This window comes from Electrophorus electricus, chromosome 11 (assembly GCF_041902795.1).
Source record: "Electrophorus electricus isolate QZ-2024a chromosome 11, ASM4190279v1, whole genome shotgun sequence".
Classification (NCBI taxonomy): Eukaryota; Metazoa; Chordata; class Actinopteri; order Gymnotiformes; family Gymnotidae; genus Electrophorus; species Electrophorus electricus.
Genome location: NC_137507.1, coordinates 2,486,856 through 2,507,273, shown reverse-complemented (window position 1 = coordinate 2,507,273; position 20,418 = coordinate 2,486,856). Strand labels below are relative to the sequence as shown.

At 49.6% G+C, this 20,418-nt stretch overlaps 1 protein-coding gene across 5 annotated transcripts in view; it reads right to left on the bottom strand.

The window, feature by feature from the left end:
• Nucleotides 1–109: 109 nt before the first annotated feature.
• Nucleotides 110–20,418, bottom strand: part of arhgef2b (rho/rac guanine nucleotide exchange factor (GEF) 2b) — a 43,491-nt gene continuing 23,182 nt past the window's right edge. For 3 of the 5 annotated variants that reach the window (XM_035528755.2, XM_081723365.1, XM_035528758.2), the window contains 21 exons: nucleotides 15,832–15,994; nucleotides 8,860–8,927; nucleotides 8,650–8,713; nucleotides 8,029–8,161; nucleotides 7,465–7,574; nucleotides 7,053–7,196; nucleotides 6,427–6,677; nucleotides 6,033–6,158; nucleotides 5,836–5,953; nucleotides 4,831–5,082; nucleotides 4,509–4,585; nucleotides 4,117–4,289; nucleotides 3,945–4,012; nucleotides 3,441–3,629; nucleotides 3,253–3,351; nucleotides 3,093–3,148; nucleotides 2,864–2,905; nucleotides 2,725–2,775; nucleotides 1,975–2,331; nucleotides 1,658–1,826; nucleotides 110–1,244 (listed from right to left, as the gene is read on the bottom strand). In XM_035528755.2, coding sequence (XP_035384648.2) covers nucleotides 1,162–1,244; nucleotides 1,658–1,826; nucleotides 1,975–2,331; nucleotides 2,725–2,775; nucleotides 2,864–2,905; nucleotides 3,093–3,148; nucleotides 3,253–3,351; nucleotides 3,441–3,629; nucleotides 3,945–4,012; nucleotides 4,117–4,289; nucleotides 4,509–4,585; nucleotides 4,831–5,082; nucleotides 5,836–5,953; nucleotides 6,033–6,158; nucleotides 6,427–6,677; nucleotides 7,053–7,196; nucleotides 7,465–7,574; nucleotides 8,029–8,161; nucleotides 8,650–8,713; nucleotides 8,860–8,927; nucleotides 15,832–15,994 — 2,793 coding nt within the window. In that variant the 3' untranslated portion in view covers nucleotides 110–1,161. Of the gene's footprint in view, nucleotides 1,245–1,657; nucleotides 1,827–1,974; nucleotides 2,332–2,724; nucleotides 2,776–2,863; nucleotides 2,906–3,092; nucleotides 3,149–3,252; nucleotides 3,352–3,440; nucleotides 3,630–3,944; nucleotides 4,013–4,116; nucleotides 4,290–4,508; nucleotides 4,586–4,830; nucleotides 5,083–5,835; nucleotides 5,954–6,032; nucleotides 6,159–6,426; nucleotides 6,678–7,052; nucleotides 7,197–7,464; nucleotides 7,575–8,028; nucleotides 8,162–8,649; nucleotides 8,714–8,859; nucleotides 8,928–15,831; nucleotides 15,995–16,265; nucleotides 18,066–18,111; nucleotides 18,266–20,418 lie in introns of those variants that run through there. The other 2 variants (XM_081723364.1, XM_081723366.1) reach the window with 2 other exon arrangements.

The window sequence follows — 20,418 nt, the reverse complement described above, 5'->3', positions numbered from 1 at the left end:
ACTGCTACTAAACATCAGAAAAAACTATTAAATTACGACACTCGACGGTGTCATTCAGACGTGTGTGTGTGTGTGGCATGCAAGAACACATATCGGAAGAAACAATGCGTCAATAATAATTACTACAGTATATTTAACCAACACAATACAAACAAGCAGTAAGTTTAGGTAAAAATAAACACAATTACAACAAAAAAAGTAGTTTTAAAAAGTTACACGTTATACACTTCCAAGAGCATTCTTTTAGTTTTTTTTTTTGTTTTTTTTTAACACTCCAAATATTTGTACAGGCAGATACATAATATACAAAGTACAGAAAAACCCTTCTGTGTCCAGGCCAGTCCGTCTGGTTTCCTCAGCCACTCCTGGTCCCAAAGGAGACTGCTCATACTCAATGTCCTTCATGAAGTTATTGTCACTAAACCTGTCTTAAACATGACATTTATTTTCAACTACTCTATTCCAATAAAGTAAAACTTACAGTAACAGAATATTACTAACTGACGAACGACTTTGGTCTTTTTTCGTTGTCTTGCGATTATCCTTCACCCTGTTTTTGGAGAGTTCTGCCAACTCCATGGTCCCCTTGCACGCCGCAGGGGTCAACTGTTTATGAAGACCTTGTTCGTCTGTGTTTTTTTTTGGGGGGGAAACTCACACATGTAGTTTAGAGTCAGACTTGTCCTGTTTACATCATAGCGCAAGCTCATCTTTCTAATTTTATATTTTCAGTCTCTTGATTTCAGTCACAGTCATTTGTGGCTTAACAATGATAAAAAATAAAACAATGGCAGGCAGTAGTAGGCTAGAGTTCATAAGAGGTAATTTTAGAGATAAATTATGAACACTGCTTCACCAGCAGATGGTTAACCCCACACTTTTAACCTTAACATTTCCCTATAATCTTATTCTTTCTTTCTTCTCTTCCTTGTATCAAACAGGAAGAAAAGGTTTTGTCTCAAAATCAGACAATTGAAATTAGATTAAAAATTTTTTTTCCAAAGTACAGCACAAGCTCTCTCAGCTAAGTTATTTATTGCAAGACATGCTGAGACTTTTTTTTTCTCCCCGTGATGGGAAGTGGGCGGCTTCGTGTAGCGTCGTGCCGAGGAGATCCAGCTCTCCGAGTGACTCCACCTCGTGGAAGGGGCCGGGCCAGTGTTAGCTGTGGGCGGAGTCAGGCCCGGCCTCACCCTCCACGGCCTCTGTCCCACACTCGCTCTCCTCTGGAATGTCCTGCAGATCTGCAAGACGTGCGAGAGTTGCTTCAGACACAAAACAAACAAAAATCCAAGGCAGGGGGCGGAACCCTTTTATTTAATTGTATTTTTTTGGCGTGCGTGTGAGGTGGCGATGTTTAAGCAGTGACACTGCCGTGTGTCGTCACTCCTCAAAGCGCAAAGCTGAGGAGAGACGGAGGTTTACACAATGCCTGAATACACGCACCCGCCCAGAGAGTAAACGGGGATGATGTACAGAGGGAGAGACAGAGCGTTACACAGTGACACACCCATGGACTGTCAGCATGAAACTAAATGCAAAACAGATGAAAGGAAGCAAAAAACAGAAAGCAGAGCCCCAACAGAGCTATAGTTCTGACCCAGCGGCGGGTCTAATGGTTACTTGTCCTTTTCCTAATGCGGACTGGTGAGCTCACCTCTGGGACTGTCGGAGCGGGGGGAAATCCGAACTTCTTCCTCCTGGTCGGAATCCTCCTCCTCGTCGCTGCCCTCCTGGACGCCATCTAACTGGTCGATAGCCTCCTGGCAGGCCAGCGGCGCGAGGGGGCCCTTCACTCCATCACTCCGTGTCCTCTGACCTGGAGCCTTGATGAACACAAGATGCCTTTATTTTATATTCAGGATTTTAATCTCATTCCGGAGACTGTGAAACATCACAATCAAAAAGACTTTAAGGAAACTTAAGGAACTGAAGACACGCGGCGATCATATTCTGCCAGTCGCGAGCACTCACCTGCTGTGCCGTGGCCACCCCCCTGTCCTTACGGCCGGCGTCCCGCGAGGCCTGCAGCTCCCTCAGTTGCGTCTCCAGCTGCGCCCGCATCCTCTCGCTGTCGCGCAGCCTGGCCTCCAGGGGGCGCAGCCGAAACAGCTCCTCCTGCAGCAGGGAGAACTGCCGCTGCAGCAGGGCCTGCTCGCCGCTTGCCCCCGCGCTCACGCCCTCCAGCAGGGCGTCGCGGGACAGCGAGCGGCTCAGGCGGGCCGGGACAAAGACCAGCGGGGCAGAGGTCGGGGTGGGCGGGGTGGAGCTGGCGGTGGAGCCGTCGTGCAGGCACAACTCCAGGATGGAGTCCTGCCTGATGACTGCTGCCTAGAGGGAGAAAGAGAGGGTAGGAGGGGGAGAGAGAGAGAGAGAGAGAGAGAGAGAGAGAGAGAGAGACACACACACGAAGAAAGAGGGCAGGAGATATGACTAAAAAATGGTTCGGCAGGCCTATAATTTAATGTTGTAATGCCAATAAAAGTTTTTAAACTGGAGGGGTAAAAGTTGAGTAAAAGAGGCCGAGGGAAGACGAAACAAAGAGACTTTCAGAGTCTCTTTAAAGCACAAAAGACACTAACAGCTCTGCAGGTCCACTCCAAACACACGCTACACACCGGCTACCGGCTGGAGAGGCGGAGGCACAGAGAGAAGGAGGGATTAGAAGAGATGAGAGAAAGAGATGTAGAAGGCTGGTTGCTACGGTTACTTGGGGAGTCTTACCTGTAGTGCGTGGAGATGAGTGCTGAGGTTGACCAGTCTTTGACAAACTTCCTAAAACACAAACACAGCAAGGGCATTAGCCATCTTTCTCGAGGGGGCGGGAGTGTTGAGATAGAAGGTTCTAGGGAGTGAGGTGCACCTCGTTCAGAGTCCTGTCCTGCAGCTGGTTACCGTTTCGGTCCTGTAGGAAGCATACAGTTACAGTTCAGCGTCCCTCAAAATGACATAAATGGTATTATATGGGTTAGTTTTCTAGATTTGGTCTCAGTTGTGGAGGGAGGATTTTTAAATATCCACAAACAAAATCTAAAAAAAATATAGGCACATGGCAAACTGCCCAGAGTCTGTTCCCAAAATCAGACACTTGCCTTTTGTGTCGGGCTGTTCCCGTCATGAGTCCCATTAACCGAAGGTGGCTCCCCATCTGTGTTTAGGAAAAAAAAAAAGGAGTGTGAGTTTATTTATTTTTATTTTTTTTTACAGACATTTCCTTTCTAATAGCCGTGGCACAGCAAGCTGGAGACTTACTGCTCACTGGCGCCTCCGTGTGGTTCTGGTCGCTGCTGGAACTGCAGGAGTGGCGGCGCTCGAGGTTGGAGCCGAGGAGCAGTTCGCTCAGCCTGTCCACTGCGTCGAGGCACAGGGAAAACAGACGGACACGTTTGTACAGCCGTACTCTGAGATTGAGTTTGACGCTGAGTCGCGCCTCTGCGTACCTTCAGTTATGGCGCTGTTCAGTAACCTTTCAGCCTGGGGCGCGTGAGGGGTGTCCGCTCGAAACACGTTCCGGGAGCTGGTGGGGAGGGTGACCTCCTGACCTCCGGTGACCTCAGCCAGGTCTGAGAACAAGGTTACTCGTTCCTGAAGCAGCTCCAGGACCTCCCGATCCTTCTGCTGAATATCAGCTAAAAGGGGGAAGGGAGAGAAAGAGAGAGAGAGAGAAAAGGAGTAGGAGATAAGGAGAAGGAGGGAAGAGAGAAGAGCGAGAGAGAGAAAGAAAGAAGCGAGACAAGATAGAGATAGACAGAGAGAGAGAGAGAGAGAGAGAGAGAGAGAGAAGCATTTACAAGTTCCAGTGAGCTCCAGTAAGCAGACAAATGCACCACTGAGATTAGAGTTGCTCCCAGTTCATGGCGATTGCAGACAGATTGTAGCTTTAATAACAGCGAAGGCAGGCACTGCTGCTGCAAATGTAAAATCGGCCTGTTCCTGGTACTGACCTCGGAGTCTGCGCAGGAGAGCCTTGTCCTCGGTCTCAATCAGAGGAAAATCTTCCCTGGAGGGGCACCTGGGGGTGGGACAGAGACAGAGAGCGTTTTGGGGGGGTGGTAAGGCTTCTGGCCGTGGGGATGGGGTTGGGGGGACGCAGGGGTCAGAGGTCAGCCGGCCGACCTGCTCACTGCGTCCTGGATGAGCTTCATCCAGCTGTTCCTGTCGTCTTTGGAGGCGGCGTGGAGCTCGTACATCTCCGGGGGGGTGGAGTCGCTGATAAGGAACATCCCTCGCTCCTGATTGGCTATGTCTCTGACAATCAGGTTCTGGAGAGACAGAACTGAAGGCTTGTCCTTTGAGAGAGGGAGAGAGAGAGATAACTTGTTTTGATTTCAGTGATTCATAACATTTTCCAGTAAAATATCTTTCATGTTTGACATTATTTCACTAGTAATATAAATTGTTTCCATTATTCCCTGATCTAAAGGAATGACGTGATAAATGAGTGATTTATGTGGAATTCAGGAACACTGAGGCCTAAACCTCGAGTGTGTGTCAAAGCTGGGACTCACCAGACAGGGGAAAAAATATTTCTGGTCTTTTTCCTGCATGAACACCAGGATGTCTGTCATCAGCAAGACCTGCACATCTATGAAAAATAAACACACGCTCTTACTAAGGAGCACGAACACACACACACACACACACACACACACACACACACACACACACACACACACACACACACACAAACAAACACTGACACACTGATAAAACAAGAAACAGACACACTGAGTAACACACACACACAAACAATGACACATTGATAAAACCAGAAACAGACACGCAGAGTAACACACATGCGCATGTGCAGTACAGGAACGCTCACTCTACCTTTCAGCCTGGAGCCCTGGGCCGTCTTCCAGAGCAGTGCCCCCTCGTGGATGAGCCTCCGGCGGAGCAGCTCAGCTCCGCGGAACACCCCTCCGCCGCGCACCTCAGTCTCTGCGCGGGGGTCCAGCCGGGCTCGGATCTCCTGCAGCCGCTGCGTGCGCTCCAGCTCCTGGACCTGCTGGTCCACGGAGCTCAGGAGGTCTTTAATCAGGGCCAGCGCTTGGCTCAGAGACGCCACCTCCTCCTCATTGCCTGGGGGGGGCACCACGCGCTTCTGGTTAATGGAAGCTAACGCGATGGGGCTCTGGTAACAAAGGCTAGCATCACGTGGCGGAGGTTTAATAGCTCGTAATGGAAGCTGACACGACGCAGCTCCGGTTAGTTTTAGTAAATGAATGTTTTCCCCATTTGCATTTTTGTGACTCATTAAAAGACAATGGACTGGTTTATTTATTGCAACTTCTGGGTAAAATAGTGCAGAATACAGAAAAAGTATTCAATTTCAGTGTTGTAAATGATGTAGGTTCACTATTCTTAAACACGACTCTTCCCCCCTCTGTGGCCAGTAGTAGGTGTAGTGGGAGATGTCCTGTCTTTGATGGGTGAGTCTTTTTAAGTGCATGGTGACAAACAAACTTCCCCCCTTCTTGCACTTAATCAGTGGAATCAATGAATCAGTCCAGCATACTGACTGCTGGTTTAGGTGCAGCCCAGTGCTGGGGTGTGCGGTGGGTAGTGTTCAGGTGTGCGGCGGGTAGTGCTCAGGTGTGCGGCGGGTAGTGCTCAGGTGTGCGGCGGGTAGTGCTCAGGTGTGCGGCGGGTAGTGCTCAGGTGTGCGGCGGGTAGTGCTCAGGTGTGCGGCGGGTAGTGTTCAGGTGTGCGGCGGGTAGTGCTCAGGTGTGCGGCGGGTAGTGCTCAGGTGTGCGGCGGGTAGTGCTCAGGTGTGCGGCGGGTAGTGCTCAGGTGTGCGGCGGGTAGTGCTCAGGTGTGCGGCGGGTCCGCTACCTTTCGTGTTGTCCAGAATGCGCTGGATGAGCACTGGGTACTTGGTGATGCGCTGGGTCACTAGTAAGATGCACTCCTGGACGCCATGACGACGGAGTAGGGGACCCCTGCTCACGCGCTGCATAGGGGAAACACAGTAAGTACTGTCCGGCCTCTCACTTCATCAGTCCCCCCCCCAGTCTCCTCCTCTTCCTCACCCTGATGAAGTACTGGAACCTCTTGTCCCGAGCCAGCAGCTCCTTATACAGCTTCACGGCTTTCAGGTGACGGCTGCAGAACTCGGCGTAACACTTCCGCATCTCGTCGGCGTTATGGCCTGAGAACTGGACACAGGCGAGAAGGAAACAGGAAAATAATCTGTTAAAAGTTCAATAACCTCGGAGAATGTAAGAATGTATTCCTTTCCGTTTGATCAGCTGCTTTTTGTGTAGCGTGTAGGTTTTGTTAACATATCCAGCCGTTAATAATGGACATTTGGTGCATAATTTGGTGCATAATGAACTCCATTCAGGTCCCTCTCTCTGGTGTGATTTGGAGCAAACCTGTTGCCCCTGTAACTCTCACGATATGAACCCCAGATCCCCCGCCCACCTGCTCCACCAGCACATCCCCGAGCTGATGGATGGTGAAATTGGTGCTGCTGCCCCGCGCCAGGCTGTGGCTCCTCCTACTTAGCATCTGGCCCAGGAAGCGCGTGTGCAGAACCACCAGCTGGTCCAGGCAGGGGAAGACCGCGTGGACCACACCCGGCTCCAGGAGCACCTCCTCCAGCATGCCCCGGCGAAACACGCCCTCCATTATGCGCAACGTGCGGACGTGGTGCAGCTCTGTCTGGATCAGCTCTGCCGGGGGGACGGAGGCGGTTAGCCAGTGGCCCTTTCAAACATGCAGTCAAGCTAACAGCTTTGGCCTGCAACCTTATACTGGCTCATACCCTTATTAGCATTTTTAGCCACACCCCATCATCTTATACACCAACATCTAAGCTTATTAGCAATTTTTATCCCGTCATCTTGAAATGGCTGTTGCTCATTACCATTTTAGGTCATGCCCCATCAACTGACTTGAATAAAGTGAGTCAGGGAAGGAACAACAGTCCCACTAAACACTGCAGGACCAGAAAACAAAGCTATGTGGAAAAGAGAGCGTCTGACCAGCAGAGAGCGCTAGCGAGAGCAAGCCCTGTTTAGGGGGGAAGTGCAGAGGAAGGGCCTCACCGTAGATGACATCCTGCCTCTTGGTGATGTCTTTTCGCTGGGTCTGCAGGTAGGAGGCGTCCACCGCCAGACTCCACGAGTCGGCCTCAAAGTCGCGCCCCTCCCTTTCCAACTCCTCCAGCACTGACGCATAGTACACCTCTCCTGTGTGAGCATGTGTGTGGAGGGGAGAGGGATCAGGGATTCTTTTGTGACATTGGGATATTCTTTTTTTCCCCCATCCTGTTTTTATGGGTGCTAATTCAGTCCCTGATGTTTTGTTTCTAAATGTTTGCCAAACTCATAGTGTTTATCTCTGCCACTTTACCGAGTACCCAGAATTCCTGGCAGGGGCAAGAAACGGTCCCCATTTATTAGAAATCAGTCAGTGATGAAGCAGTGCGTGTGTGTGCCTTCATCGCGTGCCTCTCACCATCGTCATTGAGAGACTCCATAGACATGGCCCTGTTCCTGAAGTTCAGAGAGTCAGTGGACTGGGACAGGATCCGTCTGAGGCCCAGCGGAGAGTCGTCATTCAGGTTCCTGCACACACACACACACCCACACACACACACACACAGAGAGAAACAAACATAAACCAAACTTGAGAGACGCCAAAACGCTTTGGAGCAGACAGCTGCAAATATAATTGACAGCACACGAATGGCTCTCTCTCAGTTAAGACTGGGCCCGTGCACTACAGAAGTGACAGAACTGCATGTTCAGCTCATGTGTAGCTGTGTACATCCAAGCATGTACACAATAATCCTTAACAGCGTCTAACAATAAACAGGGCCTCATGGTGCCCGGTCCGTCCTTATCCGGGAACAGCGACTCATAATGGTCCAGTCGAGATGTCATTACTAGCGATGTGACCGACCCACTACTGAAGTATTCATGGTTAGCAGAACACTGAGAGGCCAACGAAGACAAAATTGACTGCCACTTTCCTATGGACCTGACGCAGGCGGACCCGGGCAGACGCATGCCCACTCACCCTGCGATGTTGGTGGTGGAGACGCTCTTGCTGAGCGAGAGGGTGGAGCGTCCTCTGCGCGAGCCCAGGAGAGACTGACGGAGGCTGTCGGAGGGATAGATGGCCGAACTCGGTCTCTCCTTTATCATGGGAGCTAAGAGAATGCCAAAGAGAAAGGGGAGAGAGAGAGAGAGAAAGGGGTGAGAGAGAAAGAGAAAGAGAAAGAGACAGGAAACTAAACTAAAAGGTCTGAACTTAAACAGCTCTCTTTCTCTCTTGCACTTTGACAACTTCTTCCTCTACAAAGTAAAAGTAAAAACAATGTACTGTAGAAGAAGGACAAGATGACAAGGTACAACATCGTCTCTCCATCTGAACAGAAAAGCTCCGGCCTCGCTCCTTAACGTGGAAGACGAGCTTATCGGCCTTGTGTGGCTCCTAAAGAGGGCCGAGGGTCGACCAGCCTGGCTTCCCAGACCACGTGGCCGCCCGGAATCCCGCACTAGCATGGTCCGACCAGCGGGGGGCGGTCTTGCCGCGCCGGCGTGCTCGGGGTCAGAGGTAGGTGATAAAAGCTTACGGTAAGGAAGGGAGGAGACCGAGCAAACACACGAGGTGGGGGGAGGAGAAATGAACACTCACTTTTGCTGCGCAGGGCGACGTTCTGGAGAGCTGAACTGTTTCTCACCAGGGCCAACTTCTGCTGCTGCAAGCCATTAGGAGAAAAAAGGGTTGCTGTATGAATTAAATAGGCACTGCACGTGCGTTTATCCGAGGTCGTGTCCGAGCTGACCCTGGACCCCCATTCTGGTAACGCTACGGTTCCCCCTCCTCTCCCGTGGGGTCCCTTACCTTCTGCTTCATTTTGGCGCAGTTGGCCAGTGTGTCTCGGCAGCGGTTGTGGATGGTGACATTGCAGGCTGCAAATATGGAGGGAAGCACAAATTAGTGTCTATAAAGATCATCACGAGGAGTTTTAGTTTAAAGGCAGTAAACACAACCTCAGCGCGCTTGTATGCGCTCCACTCGTGAACCGTGGGACGTTTTTCTCAGCCGTGACGCTGAAGTGACAGGCAGAAGCTGAGTCGCTGATTACGCTGCGGCTGTTCGGGCCGTCGCAAGTGTGAAAAGTTCCCTTTTTAACGTTTCCCTCAGCGAATGGAGGGCTTCTCTTTTATGCATTCCACAGACCTGCTCTTATCCAACCAGGAAAAGAGTCACGGGTTTCTCGCGGTGTGTTTTATTCCACTTGACTGCTGGTCAGGCATTTAGCATGCAGTTTTAGCTCTAAACATGCACTGATTGCGTATATATGATGTTAAGAACCTTTCCAGGCGGCGTGTGACGTAATCGGGGAGCGAGAGGAGGCCCAACCGCAGCTGTGCCCCTAGTGGGTGAGGGTGTGGGAAGCCAGCTGCCTGAGTCTTGCCCCTCCACCCTGCCCTGTAAGTCCACACCACACATGCCAAATGCTCACACTGTTCCCAACAGCGTGTGTTTTCTATAGGAAAATGCAGGTTTCAACCACACAGGGTGTTTAGGGTAAATGAAACTGTAGAGCTGTGTAATTAGTCATTTATGTTGTTAAAACCTGCAGCAAAGAGCGATTTGACATTTTTTTTCTATCGTCAGGTCTGTCTGGGTGAAGTTGGGTGAGGTAATCCATTGTTTGTCTACTTCTGTGCAATGGTGAGCCAAGCAAAGATTTTTAACCATATAAACACACACTGAAATGAGCCATTCTGCACGTGTGAAAGCACCAGACGTTCCCGTATTTTCACTCCACTAAGTGCAACGGTCCACGCTTACAGCGTGTCTCACGCAGAGATGTGTGACTCTTAATCAAGCGATCTCCTCATTTTAGATGGGAGAAAGGCTAGAACAGAGAGAGCTTCCTCAGCTCTCTCTCTCTCTGTCTCTCTCTCTGTCTCTCTCTAGCCCCCACCCTGCCCCCACAGTTCACACTTCTCCACATTGTTCCAGTGATCTCTCTTCCTGTGCCGTGTTTTCGAGAAAGGAAGTTGTACTCAAACAGACGGAAGTTGAGCTGGGTGGGTTGGGGTGGGGACGGGGGTGAGAGGGTTGCAGGAGCACTGTGAAAGCGTGATTAGTGTCAGGATTAAAGGGTGATTAGTGTCTGGATTAAAGGGTGATTAGCGTCTGGATTAAAGGGTGATTAGTGTCAGGATTAAAGGGTGATTAGCGTCAGGATTAAAGGGTGATTAGCGTCAGGATTAAAGGGTGATTAGCGTCAGGATTAAAGGGTGATTAGCGTCAGGATTAAAGGGTGATTAGCGTCAGGATTAAAGGGTGATTAGCGTCAAGGTGAAGTGTGATTAGTGTCTGGGTGGGCAGTGGTAAAGGTACTCGACTTGTAATCAGAAGGTTGCTGGTTCCTGTCCTGCCACTGTTGGACCCCTGAGCAAGACCCTTAACCCTCAGTTACTCAAGTTATGTTCAGTCATAATTGTAAGCTGCTTTGGATAAAAGCATCAGCTAAATGTAAGGATTAAAGGTTGGTTAGTAAGGGATTAGTAACTGCTTAAAAGGTGATTAGTTAAAACATTATCAGTGTCAGGGTTCAGATACGATTAGTGTCAGGGGCCCCTCTTTCATTTTTCAGGGTGTGGAGCCATTACACACTGCCGCTGAACACCCAGAGTGTAGTGTGTGGGAAACTAAAGTTAACAAAACATTCACATGTAAATGCTTATCAAATTTCAACGCTTGCCACAAAAGCAACACCCCCACCCACAAAACCACCAACATTAGACTACAGTCTCTTTAATACTCCAGTGTACGTTTAAAATAACAGTGAGTTTCTGAATATTCCTGCTAAATATGGCCATGATTACCCATGATTGGTATGTTTGGAAAAAGGAGGTAAAAAAAGAAGAGGAACGATGTGTAGAAAGCAGACGCAGCAGAACAAGAGCGGTTGGTGAGATCACTTCCTGAAGAGGTGAGGTAATTTCCTGAAGAACGAATCCACTGACAGTCAGAAGGGAGCTTTCTTTTTTTTTAATTTTTTATCTCAGACAACAAGGGGGGGCTTCAGAGAGTCATGTGCAAAGAAGCAAAATAACTATGCTCGCTGGGGTTCTCACTAGTGTCACAACATTACAAATTTGTCTAAGGGTGCAATTTAATCAGCAGAACCTTCTCTCTCTCTCTCTCTAGCACACACACACACACACACACACACACACACACACACACACACACACCATGCATCAGCATTTTTACTGTGTTTGTCAAACAACATGTATTACACATATATAACCTTGACGGCGTGACACGGTAGTGCACATGTTGTCCCGGCCAGTTAAACATGGCCATCGAGATCTTCCAGCATGGGTCCAGGAGGTCTGAGCACCTTTCAAGGCCTGGAACGTTAAAGGCAACACGCGTCACATGTCGAACGTTAAAGGCAACACGCGTCACATGTCCAGCATGTCCTGTTTCCCCTAGACAACCCTTTAGAACACACCAGATTCAAATACTCGTGTTTTCCAAGGCTCATAAGAAGAAACACAGTAGGTCCCATTCATGCAAGGATTGTGTCTGCACAACCCTGGACTGAAGGACAGACACACACACACACACACACACACACACACACACACACGCAGAGTCTCACCAACGTTAAATAAACAGGCCTTGCCCTATATAAAGGAACTAACTTGACTGAAACAACCCTGCACTCTGTTCGTGTGTTTGGGAAGAAATGCGCAAAGCTCTTTCCTTGGGAGGCTGGGAGCCTGTTGTTCTCATTGGTCAGACAAGGCCTTGGAGAGAGAGACTTGATCACAAATACATCACACTATAAGAATCAAGCAGCCACGTTATGTGCCTGGTAGGTACTCTCCCTTAAAGCCAGCGTGTAAACTCTTCCGATTTTCAGGATCAAAGCTGTTTTAAGAGGAGCCCACCAAATCCTTCCTCACTACCTCGTGAGATTGGTAAACCTAAGGGTGGAATTTACTGAAACACGGTCAGACAGCTGTGGATGTAGAAGTGAGTAAGCAGCTAAATACAGCCAAGTGAAACGGGTAAAAAAAAAAAATTACTTTTTGTTTTAGATTGATGAGGCAAGGTGTACCACATAATTTTAAAAGTGGACTGTGTTTAGGGAATTATATATACTGGAGCTCTAGAGATGTGTTAATGTGTTAATGATAAATGACAAATACTGAGATTATTCTAGTATTTCAGTGTAGATTTTAACAGCATGGATGGAAAAGTGATCAGCACAAAAAGTGATCTTCAGTGATCTACAAAGCAGGATATTATTTTGTAAATCTTATTTTCTTTAATTCCTGGTTCTGCCATAATCCCACCCTCCATAATCTGGGTGGTAATCAAGTACCTGTGGGATAATCACAAACGCACTGGCTCGCTCTGGGCTCTGCTGTTCAGGCCTGACAGCTGCAGCCATCGCATTCTGTCCTCGGCTTTTGCTGCCTGATGCCACTCGGCGACCTGAATGCTGTGACCTTAGTTTACGCAATGGTGGGTTAAGAACTGTCTCCTTGGTTTCATAAATGGGAGTGGGCGGGGAAAGCTGATTGGTCCTTGGTTTAATTAATGGAAGTGGGGTGGAGAAAGATGATTGGTCCATGGTTTCATAAATGGGAGTGGGGCAGGGAAAGCTGATTGGTCCATGCCATCTTTGGCACGTTGCTGAGTGGAGCTCAGATGGCAGGGAATGGGTGCGGTTGGGATACCGTGTTTTCCCACTTCCCAGTCCGGGTTGCGGAGCTGTAACAAAAGCCGTGGAAGTGGTGAAATCCAGTGCGGTTTGCCACAGTTTTGTCTGGCGGTGGGTTACCACCACAGAGGCTGCGAGTACACACCCCGCAGGGAGCATTTCCAAGCCGATTGTTACAACAGATCCTACAGAGCTATGCAAGTGGCACGTCAATATGGCTTCTGAAGTGAACCAATCAATGAGAAAGAGTCCCTCTATACAGCAGCTAGGCTGGTGGAAATGTCTTACTTTTGTTTTTATGTGCGTGCGTGCGTGTGTGTGTGTGTGCCTGCCTCCAACAGAGCAGAAGAATGTTGGTATGACAGCTTGTGAGTCTCTCAAACCCATCTCTCTATCCCCAGATGCACACATTCCAAATCACGATGGGGGAGTGGTCTTGGGGGAATGGGGGCGGGGTTGGGGGAGTGGGGGCGGATATGGAGGCTGTGCAGAAGGGGCAAGCAGCTGGGAGCTATACAGTAGAGGGGCTTCTGAGATACTGGAAACAAAAGACCCACATGCTGCATTCAGACTGAGGACTTCACTATTAAGCCACGTGTAATCGCTCCATTACCACCTCTTGCCAACTAGGATCCTACAGCACACACGATTATAATGTGCCAGGTGGCACCAAGGATGTGCCAAGATGTGCCAAGGACCTTGTTGTCGATTCGAGGGACCGGGCTCTCTGGTGAATGTGACTGGGTATGGCCAAGGGTTCTCTCTCTCTCTCTCTCTCTCTCTCTCTCTCTCTCTCTCTCTACCCCCCCCCCCATTTTGCTCTCTCCTCCTCTAACCTCCATGGCTATTATCAATGATAATGCATTCACCCCCCCCCCCCAATATCTCTTTCCAGATGTAATCACTCGATCTGCGTGGAATCGATAGCCCCCCCAGGCCTGTTCCACATAACCCTGCCTCTCCTGCCCTGGGACCCACAGTGGCGGGCGGGCCAACTGCTCCATCTCTGTCCCCCACCCTGGCCAACCTGTGCTGCTGGTCTCTCCTTCCCTCCCTCTCCAAACCACCACGGCACGGTGACGAGAACAGGCCCAACTCTGAGCTCACTTGGACGCAGGAAGCTGATTTTGGGTCAGATACACAAAGCAAAATCTCTTTAGCTCCATTACTGCCCACGGGTTCTCCGGCGTACGCTCCGGGTTTGGACCTGCTCCCAGTGTTCCGCACAGGAGGGAAACATGCCGGAATGTCCTACACTACCATTCGGGAGGATTTTTTGTAAATGAGCAGTCGAAGTGTCAGATTTGAAAGCTGTTACCCTGCACGGGGGCAATTACACGTCTGGAAATGACTTTTTGGCGTGAATTAGTGTCAGTCAGCTTGTCGACACTGAGACGGCGTATAACAGTGTGACACCCTGCAGCTGACAGAGACGTGTCATAACAATCACACGGTTTACATCAAAACACGTTCACTGTGTCTTCAGCCCTGCGTTCAGTGGTATGAAGTGCTCTGGGTAATTCTGCACTGGGCATAATGGACGAGCAATACTGCTATAGTAAGTTTAGTCTCAGCAAAAATTTTCCAATACTGGCCACGTCCAAAATATGAAAATGTGCACTGATGATGGTAATTGATGTTTTCTTTACTAACGTTAATATTTCATAATGCTATGTAGAAATTCTAATTAATATAGATAGATATGAATATTCCGGTGTGTATTCCCCTTAGCTGACCTGCTGTAGTGGGACCGCTGATGTCAGCGTGGTCACAAGGACACGGAGGGACATGCGTTCTCTCTCAGAGATGTGCCCTCCTCTCTGGCTCCGTATATCCTCCCATCTCCACCCTGCTCTCATCTTCTTTCTCTATTTTTCCATCTCTATTCCTCTCCTGGTCTCTCTCTCTCTCTCTCCATCTCTTTGTTTGCCCTCTCTCTCTCTCTCTCTCTCTCTCTATCTATCTATCTCCCAGCTGTTCCTCTGGCTGGCTCTGGAGCCAGGCAGGCCGACCGCTCCGCCGCTCGCCCCGCACACTGACACCATTGTCTGGGCGGCATCGGAGGCAGGGTGGGGGTGCTGGTGATTGATTTGGGGCTGGGGGAGGGGGCGGGGCAGCGCAGCGTGGAGAGATCCCGCAGTGACTTCCCTCCCGAGTCTCCCTCTGTTTTTCGATCTGCTGTTAGTTCTCTTTTGATCTAGCTCTCTGTTTCTTACATTCTCTCTCCTTTCCCTTAGAGGCCCATCACACACACACTCACACACACACACACACTCTCTCACACACACTCTCACACACACACTCTCACACACACACTCTCACACACACACTCTCACACACACACTCTCACACACACACTCACACACACACACACACACACACACACACACACACACACACACACTCACACACACACACACACTCACACACACACACACACTCACACACACACACACTCACACACACACACACTCACACACACACACACTCACACACACACTCACACACACACTCACACTCACACTCACACTCACACTCACACTCACACTCACACTCACACTCACACTCTTGTTGCAGGTGGTAAAGGGGCTTTACTGGATGAACTGGGTGATAACAGATCACCCAGGCTAGCTGACACCCGGCGAAAGGCCTCATTCCCAAGCAGCACCGTGTGAACACAGTCAGCGTTCTGCCATTAACCCACTACAGTGTGCTGACTCGTGCACTCCCCAATGTTCCGAGCTTTAAGAAAAACTCATTAATACGGTATTCAGAGAGCCAAATCTAAAACAAATCCATTTTAATAACGAGTTATCGACAATCAGGACTAAGGCGAAACTTCATTAGCATGGAGTGTGCTGGCTGTAAATTCCAAAGATCTGCGTCCACCTTCATATTCAGCTAAAAAATGGTGAAATAATAATCATTTTACACAAACATCTGGCACCCACAGCCGTGTAAAGCCTAATAATTCCGCTGTTATCGTGAATCACAGTTTTAGTTTTAACTTCAGAGTTTAGACAGCTACGCTGAACCTCCACAGCTGTTAAAGGCACGTTGTGTTTGTACGCATGTTGGGGGTGGAGTGTTGTTTTTTAGCATGCTTGACTTACTCGGACAGCTGAGCGCCTCCTTGGCTGTGATGCTCTTGTTGCAGGCGGAGCAGAGGGTGGTGGCCGACACGGTGAGGGAGGTGAAAAGGTGTCCGTTGTTGTAGCGCGCCTCCCGCTCCCTCGCCTCCTTCTCCCGCTCCTTCATGCGCTCCTTCTCCTTGTTCTGTTACAGGGAACAACACAGGAAGGGGCACAGCCTGAGAGGACGGAACACAGGCGCCGCACCCGAGCGCCCGGAGCTGCTAGCGGAGCCGTTAGCTACGGCGGCTAATCGGCCTGATGAAGAACGCCAGATATGAACCTGGTGACGTCGGCAATAGAGACTCCACCACTGGTAATAGTTTAATATGATAGTTTAGAGCAGCCGCTGTATTGCCCAGGAGCTGCTGTTATTACTGTTTACCGTTTAACAACACAACACAGAGCACTCTCACCTTGTGGTCCCCTGCAGTAACCCTGGCCAGCGCCCACAGCAGGGAATTCAACAGCTCATCTGGTGTTTTGTTCCTTCACTGTTCTTATTCAACATGTCGTTATGCACTTTGCACTGCTGAAAGCCGCCGGCTAACTGGTCTCACCCAAACCTCCTGATCTCCCGTGACTTGATCTAACAGGTCTCACCCAAACCTCCTGATCTCCCATGACTTGATCTAACTGGTCTCACCCAAACTTCCTGATCTCCCATGACATGTGTCCTGATCTCCCGTGATATGTGTCTGTTACTCTTCCAGCCCTTTGACCCTTCGCTGGATAACTTGGCACGATGACGACTGCTCCCACGACTCAAGCGCACACAGTGCTTGCACACCAAGGCACGTACCTCAGCTTCCTGCGCTGCTGCACACAGCCCTTCCGTATGTTTACCAGGCCTGCTACTTCCCTTTTATATCTGTGCCGTGCTGATGTTCCTGTCCTGTCCATTCGTGTTTGGTGTGCAATGCATTTGAGCAACTGAATCTGCATTTGCTTGATTGGTATTAAGATCAGATTCGTCACTAATGTGCCAAATAAATATTGCGGATATCGATGCACTGATTATTAATGAGATAAAACCCCAGTTCCTTACTCCTTAGTGTAACCAAATGCTGGTTTGTTATCTGGTTTTCACCTGAAGGTGCACTTCTGACACAAGCATCATAGTGGTGTTTTTTTTTGTTGTTTTGTATGATTTATTTTATTATTATTTTTGGCATAACTGATCTGAGTTTATAGGTCTCTGGCCAAGAGGAATCGCAGGCTGTGTACACCACTGTTAACACACTGGGCCATACAACACAGCGTAAATCTTTCTAAAGCAGGGGGTGCATTTTTCTGTCTTGGAGACAGACTCGTTCATTAACTTCTACCCCTTACGCCCAGGTCAGTCATGGGGCAGAAGGGTAAAACATACACAAAGCTGTCCAAAAGCAAAGCTGCACTTACTAGCATGACATCCAGAGATAAAACAGAGCTTTGCTTCTGCACACAGCAAACCCTCCCTGCATATCTACCAAGAAGGCTGGAACACCACGGCACGGCCGGGTGGGAGTGGTGTGTCTGTGGAGGAGGCTAGCCCTACGCTGCAAGCTGCAAACCAGCCCCGCAAACACACAAAGGTCGCCCCAAGCGTTCAGCTCCTCGGCGAGCTTCCGGCTGCCCACACAAGCTACTTCCCGCTTTCCGGGCAAAGCGTGTGCATGGAAAAGGCATCTTTTTGAGCACATCCGAAAAATCTCTTTTGTGTTTTATTTTAAGGGAAGAAAATGGACCTGGTACTGAACCATATTCAGAAATTCCAAAACAATTCCAACTCTTCGGAACACTCAATGTGCCAGACCATGGGCCAGTAAAAGAGACATGAGCGTGAACATATGGGAGGAAAGTTTCTTCTTTTCAAAACCTAATTAAATAAATACTGTAACTCGCTGGGGTGCCCCTGCACGGAAGGAACCAGGCGGGAAACCCCTCCAGTCTAATGGCGCTAACACCACGGGGCTTCCAGACAGTGGAGGTTTTAATCTCAGTCCTCCAGCATAGATGAGAACTGCTGGCGGGACCTGCCGCGCTTTTGTGCCCAGCCATTGGCTGGCCGAGGCATCCGTTTAGGCATTTCTATAGCAACCACCCGTGTGCACCCTTCCAGGCACAAAGACGGTCAAGCCTCCCGCACTTTTTCCTCCGCTCCATCTCCTAGCGTGATTATCATGTGCTGTGGCCACAAGGATGTTCTTCTAAAGTAGAGCTTTTGACGTGCGGTCTGTGCAGTGTGCAAAGACGTCAGAAATTCTTCACAGGACGTACGCAAAAATTGTCTCTGGTGTGGAGCCACATCAAGTGAAGGCGGTTCTCTCTCTCTGTCTCCTCCTCTCTCACTTTTTCCTCTTTCTCGCGGCTTAATGGAGTGGATCAGAGTGATCTGACTGAAGAAAGGCTGAGGAGCGCACGAGGAAATGTACTGAAGAAGAGAGAGAATGAGAGGGAGAGAGGTCAAGAGGACTGAAACACTACAGATTTGTTTTAAATTGCACCAACACCAAATTACTAAATTGCAACCAAATGCAACTTAAGAGATTTAAGCGAAGCAGAAAAATTCGCCCCCTCTGCGAAACAAAAAAAACCAAACAAACAAAAAAACCCCCCTCCTGCTACATCAGAGGGTAAAAATGGACACAAATCCTCCACAATTACCTCCTTCAGGCCTAAACAACAAAACCCAAAACCCGTAAAATATCTTCGCTCCGGACCCTGGTCCTCTCTGCAGTTCTGAATACCAGGCGACATGTAAGACATCTGTCATCATGTCCTTTATTAAAAGCTGCCACTCCCTTCATTGTAGTGGACTTATCGAGCCTTTAGCCCAGCTGGGGGTGATAAGCGCACAGGCCTTGTGCTTCCACGCCGTTATCTCTGCTGTGCAGAGGGCAGCTCCCCCGCAGGAATCGCCCCGGCTCCTGGAAACTCCGTCACGGTTCTGCCCGGAAGGTTCTACGTACGCAAGGATGACAAATGAATATTCTTTATGATATTATACCTCAGAATCCTGCCAAAGAAAGACTTTTGCTTGTAGGCCTACTGGTCTCTTTTGTGTCAAGTGGTAGTGCTCGATTTTTACTGGAGTGAGTTCTTGACACGAATGTCATCACACAGGACTTCCTGGATATTAAGGGGCAGCAGGAGAGCTGGGACATTTAAAATGTAAAGGCTTGAGTCCGAGCTTGGCGGCGTCTCGAGAGGAAGTCTCGGTTCCTCTGCCAGCCGAGCTCTCGAGCCAGATGTCTAACCACGTGAGCCACGACTGTTAAGAAGCCCGACCGTTTCGGGGTTCTCATTTATTTTTAATTTCTAATGCACGAATGAAAAAATGGGCAAAGAGAACTGGAAGGTTTTCATTTCTTTACGAAAAACTGTCACGCAGAGCCAGCCGAGCGGTCTGTGCTTCCATGAGTGACCTTTCCACCTATGCTGTTTGTGCCATTGTTGTTTCAGAGGTCAAAGGAAGCACCCTGTAAGAACTTCCCCTTACCAGGGCTGAGTGGGTGGGGGTTACCCGGGATACAGGGTGGAGGAGGAAGGGTGCGCGATGCCACATCAGACCAGCTGCTGAGAGACTGCAGTAACTGCGCAGAACCGCTCCTCGACACCGACTGGAGCTGAGGCCACAGCCCACCGGTCCTGGAGCCCTGATGAGGCTCCGGCTCAGTGGGGGGGCGGGGCAGAGCGTGTCTGCTGGGAAGCTCCGCCCACTACACGGCACCGTGAGAGCGCAGGGGCCTGGGCGTCATTTGCCTTCAGCTAGCTCAGTGGACCGAGTCCGAGTGCGGTCTCGTCGGGGGAGGAGTCACAGTTACCTCCTCAGGGTAAAGCACGCAAGCTGGCCCCAACCAGTCGCTCAGACAGAGAGGGAGCGTTTTCATCGCCGACAGGGGATGGCGTTTGTGCGGGCATGGGTGTCTTATGCACATGGCCCTGTTTCTGTAAACACCGCTAGGCTCTTTTTGAGGATGAGCTGAGACCACAATAATCACCCAGATAAAAGGAAGGAACCAAAAGGAGGCTTGTGAAGAAAAAAGGCGGAACAGGCGGGGAAGAAAGAACGAAAAAGAAAGAACATATGCAAGTCAGAGTCGGAGTTTATGTCCAGGATAATCATATAATGAATGCTTGTGATGAGCCTTGGGTAACTGTAACTCCCCTACAGCTGTACAGCACAATATATACAGAAGATAGAAGGACAGTGCATATCATATATCAGTTATTTATTATATCAGACATATTGATAAACAGTACTGACAGTACACTATACACATAGAGAGAGAGCAAGAGAGAGAGCGAGAGAAAGCAGGGAACGTTTAAGAGGTTAAGGAATGCGAGGGTCCATGGTGCAGATACCGTGGTGATATCTCTGCAGCACAGCACCCCAGGAACCCCAACACCTGTCCTGTGTACAGACGCGCGATTGGAGCTCTCGCCCCGCGCTCCTCTGAAGGAGATGTGCCAAGAGACCCCCCCACCGCCTGCTCCCTGCTTTATTCTTCTTTCCCTCTGTTAGGTAGCGCGGACTAAAGCGGCTGAACACCGCAGCCACCTGACCGTCCACCTGACCGTTAC